The following is a 5,412-nucleotide window of genomic DNA, read 5'->3' as shown; positions in this document are numbered from 1 at the left end:
AAGGAGTCAGAAGCAGAAGAAGTCAAATCGATCAAGAAAGGATTGTTGGGGACTTGTTTGTTTGACTTATTTTGAGTGAAGGAGCTGTAGTGAATCTTGCATCATGATCTTCTCCATTTAAAGGGATGAAGATGAGTCTTCATTTAATCTTTCATTCCCTTTTGGAGTAATTGAATCTTTTGAGGAATTAGATCATATTTAAGTATGATGAATTGTGCTAAATTGTGAAAGACATTCTGAAATCAGATCCATTTAGGATTGAAGGATTTAATGTGCATTAATTTTTCAAGGAAAGAGAAAAAGCAGATTGTCAGACTGTTGCACGGTCGATCCTACGGTCGACCGTGTAGTTTACCGTACGTGTTCTCTGAATATTTTTTTATTTAATTTAATAGTATTGTGCAGATTAAGTCATTCAAGCAAATATTATTCAAGAAACATTCAAATAGTCATAAAAACAAACATCCAATCACATATTGTATTAAAGAAAGTTAACAAACATTCAAGCAACATGCACATTCATCTTCGTCTATTACTCCCTTCACCTCTACTTCTCACATCGCTGCTTCTTTGGCATGAGAAGGCTCTTTTCGCTTTCTTTAATAGCAGTTGTATCTTGGATTGATACTTCTTGATCTTAGCTTGATTCAGTTATATTCGTTCCACTTTTGACTCATGATCCAAACCATAAAAAGGATCATCAAGTTTGTTTGGTAACACTTCTTCATCACTGTCGGATATTTCTTCTAGCTTAATTTGTGAGTTGGTCATTAGTGATACGCATATCCGCATGACTATGCGGATTACACATCCAAAGCCCTGAACCGCACACAAATTGCCATGTAAGACATATGGCACTGGTATAGTCGCACTCTATGCGCCTATACCATCCGATACGAGTTTCGTATACTTGCGTAAGGGTCCAGTATATTCTAGAAGAATGTACGGTATAATCAATTCGGATTCTTTTCCTTAAATAACGAGAGTTAGTTAGGGATAAGATTACATTTAATTAGGGAAGAGATTCTATCGAAACCCTAATTCGTGAGCCTATAAATACATAGCTCATAAACCCTAAAAACATATTCGGTTACTCATATGTAACAAATAGACAAATAGCATACATATCATCGTACGAACAAGCTTCACACGATCTAAAACGCGAAGACTTTCAGGTATGTCTCAAACTATAAAACCTTCACGTCTTTGGGTTGGTGGACTCTCAAAACGGCCATCCTGTCGGAATCGAATCGATACCAATGTGGGTTATCCACGACTAAGCGTCGGAGGTCCGAATGTTGTTAGTCCTTAAACCCTATTATGCACTCAAGCGTAGGTTCACATTGACCTCGTGAAAATATGCTTGATCATTTGGCGCCATCCGTGGGACCGGCTATATGAAACAAATAAGATAGGAATTTATGTTGTGTATAATTTATTATATGTATCTTCTTTTTGTAAAACTTTTTTGTTTAATTAATCAGTCACTTTCAGGTTTTCAAAATTGTCAGCAAGAATGGGTGGAGGAAGTAAGAATGCCAAAAATCAGGGGCGATCGGATTCTCCAGTAAGTCCAGTGTTTCAAACACCTACAGCGACTGTTACGAATGCACCATCGACGCCGCCTGCACCAGTCAAAGGCACATCAAAGCCTCCATCGACTTCAAATGTTGAAACAGGACCAGCTGAATCGAAAATAGTCCTAAAAGAATCATCTAAGAGTTGGTGGTACTCTCTCGATGGAAGCTTATTGGAAACAGGAACTAGCTTCAAACCATTCGAGGATCTACCTCCAAAAAATCTGAGCTTCGGTTCTCCAAGCGAAACCGTTCCACCAGGTTTCAAAGTTAAAACTACCTGTGTGGGTACCATACCAATCATCACCTCGGTTGAACCCGAAACTCCCATTGAAAGGGTTACTACCGAAAATGCTCAGGAAAGATTCAGGCAGATGGGTCTGAGAAATCCAGATGGTTCATATATTACGCTGACACCGCAACGAGGGTCAACGAAGTATGCGTCTTCGCAACCAATCTCTACTATTGCAAGCAACCAATATAGCGAGACGCACTATGTCGCGACTCAGTCAAACAACTTTATATCTTAGTTGCAGCAGGTCCCGCCACCGCACTTGGCACCAGCTTTTAATGAGCCAGTGCGAGTACAAGAATTTATGAGCAATTGGTTCGCGGTGATGCAAGGAGAAAAAGCTAAGCAAAGTCTTGAGCTAGCTCCTACCACAAAAACGTTTGTGCCACACATTACAAATCATCCATTCATAGTAGCACCCGTGTTACCTTTAACACTGGGAAGTTACGATGGATTATCAGATCCAGATGATTTTTTGCAAAAATTTGAAGGAACTGCAAGAACACACAGCTGGGGCGACGCAGTAGCATGCCATAAGCTACCAATAGTGCTGCAAGGAGTAGCAAGGGAGTGGTTCAATAACTTACCAGCCCGAAGTGTTACAGGTTTTGCGGACTTGCGCTCAAGATTTTTGTTAAATTTTCATAACCTGCGTGCCCGCAAAAGAACACATGTTAAATGCCACAACATTAAGCAGAAACCAAAAGAAAGCTTGGGAGGAGTAATAGACATGTACACCAAGGAGGTGGCCAAAATACAAGACTTACCAGAAAGCCAGGAGGTGTCCGGCTTTATACATTGTATAGATACGATCATACATCTATCTTTATGGCAGAGATTACGCAGAAGAGTGCCGGATACTTTCGCATAAGCTATAAAAGAAACGCATGATTACATGCGTGCACAAGAAGACATAAAGCAAAATTGCGAAAATACCTCTTCAAGCATGGATATTGATGACGATTATTATCGAATGCAGGGAAGAGGATCAGAATCTGGCAAGTGCTATGGTAGTAGTGGACCACCCCGAAATGGTAATTACAATAGCTATAAATATCGCAAGTTTAATAACAACAAGGGGGAGGAAGTCAGCGGTTTAAAAGCAACCACGCCGATAATGTTGCATTAATAAAAGACCTCACAAAAACACCAAAAGAAATTTTAGCTACAGAGGCAGTATGCACAAGCTTCGACCCCCCGGTACCTTTGTCAAAATATGGGAACAGAGATAAAATCAAATTTTGCGATTTTCATGATGATTATGGTCATGAAACAAACGAATGTCGGCATCTAATTGAAAAGGTAGTTGCTGAACTTAAAAGAGGAAGATTGCAACACTTGAAGAAAAGTGGAAAAACATCAAGTGAGAAGCCGAAAGGAGAAAAAGAATATCCATGGCAAAGGAAGAATGATGGAAGGGAAACGGATAAAACCATTAATATGGTAACCAGCGGACGAGCAAATCAGAGACGTAAGCTAGAATTGTCAGAAGAGTGGGAAAACACTCCCATCATGTTCCCGGCCATAGCGCAGGAACCCTAGGATGCGCACATCACAATTAAGGGGCGCGTTAAAGGCTGCGGGTACATCATAAAGCGATTACATGTAGACACTGGTTGCGGTGTAGATATAATGTACGAACATTGTTTCCGCTTGTTGCCAGGAGTGGTACGAGCCAAGCTAGTAGCTCCTAGCACCGCATTATCAGTATTTTCTGGGGAGTCCGCATGGCCAATTGGGATCATCGAGTTAGAATTAGAGCTAGTAGATGATGATAATAAGGAGTTAGTAAGAAGTACAACAGTAGAATTTGCTGTAGTAAGGTCTTACTCGAAATATAACGCACTTTTAGGGCGCACAACCTTGCAAAAGTTAGCATCTATCCCTTCCACAGTGCATGGCCTTATCAATTTCCCAACACCATTAGGAATTGCGATGATAAGGTCGGAAAAACAAGACGTAAGTGTTGCAGCTGTAGAACAAGCTGAGAAACAGCCAAGTGAAGAAGAACAGCTTCGAAGCTGCATGATTATCGCAAACCCGCGATATCCAGAGCAAAAAAATTAAAATCAGCGGAGGATTGTCTGATGAAATAAAGTTTAAGCTTCGTAACATATTAGCTTCTAATACGGATATCTTTGCATGGAAAGAAGCAGACATGACTGGCGTGCCAAGAGAAATTGCTGAGCATAAACTTAATGCAAATCCAAGTCTGACGCCGGTACGACAAAAGAAACGTGGTCTGGCACCGGAAAGAAGCGAATGGTTGAAGGCGGAAGTTGACAAGTTGGTCAAAGCAAACATATTACGAGAAGTAAGGTACCAAACGTGGGTGGCAAACCTGGTATTGGTAAAAAAGCCTGATGGGTCTTGGCGCATGTGTGTCGACTTCACGGACATCAACAAAGCCTGTCCCAAAATAATTATCCTCTACCAGAAATAGACTAGAAAGTTGAGTCGCTAACCGGCTTCCGATATAAATGTTTTCTGGATACGTATAAAGGATACCATCAGATACAGATGGCAGCAGATGATGACGATAAAATTGCCTTTCACACAAGCCAGGGCATATATTGTTATACCAAGATACCATTTGGTTTAAAGAATGCCGGAGCAACATACCAACGCGTAATAGACGAGGCTTTTAAAAGTCAGATTGGCAGAAATTTAGAAGCATATGTTGATGATTTGGTGATAAAAAGTACAACAGATCAAGGTTTGTTGGAAGATATATTAGAAACGTTTGCATCATTGAGAAAGATAAATATGAAGCTCAATCCATCGAAGTGCAGTTTTGGAGAAGAGGAAGGAAAGTTTCTTGGTCATATAATAACTGAGCGTTGGATACGCGCAAATCCAAAGAAAATAGAGGCAATCGAAAATATGTCGTCGCCCAGAAATAAAAAAAAGGTGCAAAGTTTAACGTGTAAATTGGCGGCGTTAACAAGGTTTTTATCAAAATCTGCAGAGCGATCGCTCCCCTTTTTCGGGACGTTAAAGAATTGCTTAAAGAAAACGGATTTCAAGTGAACAGAGGAAGCAGAAGTGGCATTTCAAGAAATGAAAAAATTGTTAAAAGAGTTGCCGATAATGACTGTGCCGATTGCGGGAGAAACGTTGATACTTTACTTAGCAGCATCAAAAGAAGCGATAAGTTCAGTATTGATAGCAGACAGGGGACAGGTACGCGCTATAAACTTAAATATAGTCACTTTTTAATCAATAAATATTTAACATTATATGATTATGTTGTGCGGACAGGTACAAATGCCTGTATATTTTGTTAGCAAAGCTTTAACAGGAAGTGATTTAAACTACCCTGCAATTGAAAAACTGGTTTATGCACTCGTACATACGGCTAGACGCTTAAGAAGATATTTCCAAGCGCATCCAATAATGGTCCTAACAGACCAACGAATAAAGCAGGTATGACAAGAAACAAAGTATTGTCAAAAAACTTAAAATTGCTTGAAAATTCTAGCAAATTTATATTCGCTGATACTTGTTGAGCAGGTGCTATACAAACCAGAAAATTCTGGTCGC

General features: G+C 39.9%; 1 protein-coding gene across 1 annotated transcript; it reads left to right on the top strand.

Moving 5' to 3' along the window:
- Positions 1–2,764: 2,764 nt before the first annotated feature.
- On the top strand, positions 2,765–4,899 carry LOC139849787 (uncharacterized). The gene is made up of 5 exons (XM_071839411.1): positions 2,765–2,903; positions 3,005–3,340; positions 3,533–3,892; positions 3,990–4,213; positions 4,384–4,899. The coding sequence occupies exons 1-5, from the start codon at positions 2,765–2,767 to the stop codon at positions 4,897–4,899; spliced, it is 1,575 nt and encodes a 524-aa protein (XP_071695512.1).
- The last annotated feature ends 513 nt before the right edge of the window (positions 4,900–5,412 follow it).

This window comes from Rutidosis leptorrhynchoides, chromosome 5 (genome assembly GCF_046630445.1).
Source record: "Rutidosis leptorrhynchoides isolate AG116_Rl617_1_P2 chromosome 5, CSIRO_AGI_Rlap_v1, whole genome shotgun sequence".
Lineage (NCBI taxonomy): Eukaryota > Viridiplantae > Streptophyta > Magnoliopsida > Asterales > Asteraceae > Rutidosis > Rutidosis leptorrhynchoides.
This window is presented reverse-complemented; position numbering and strand designations above follow the sequence as displayed.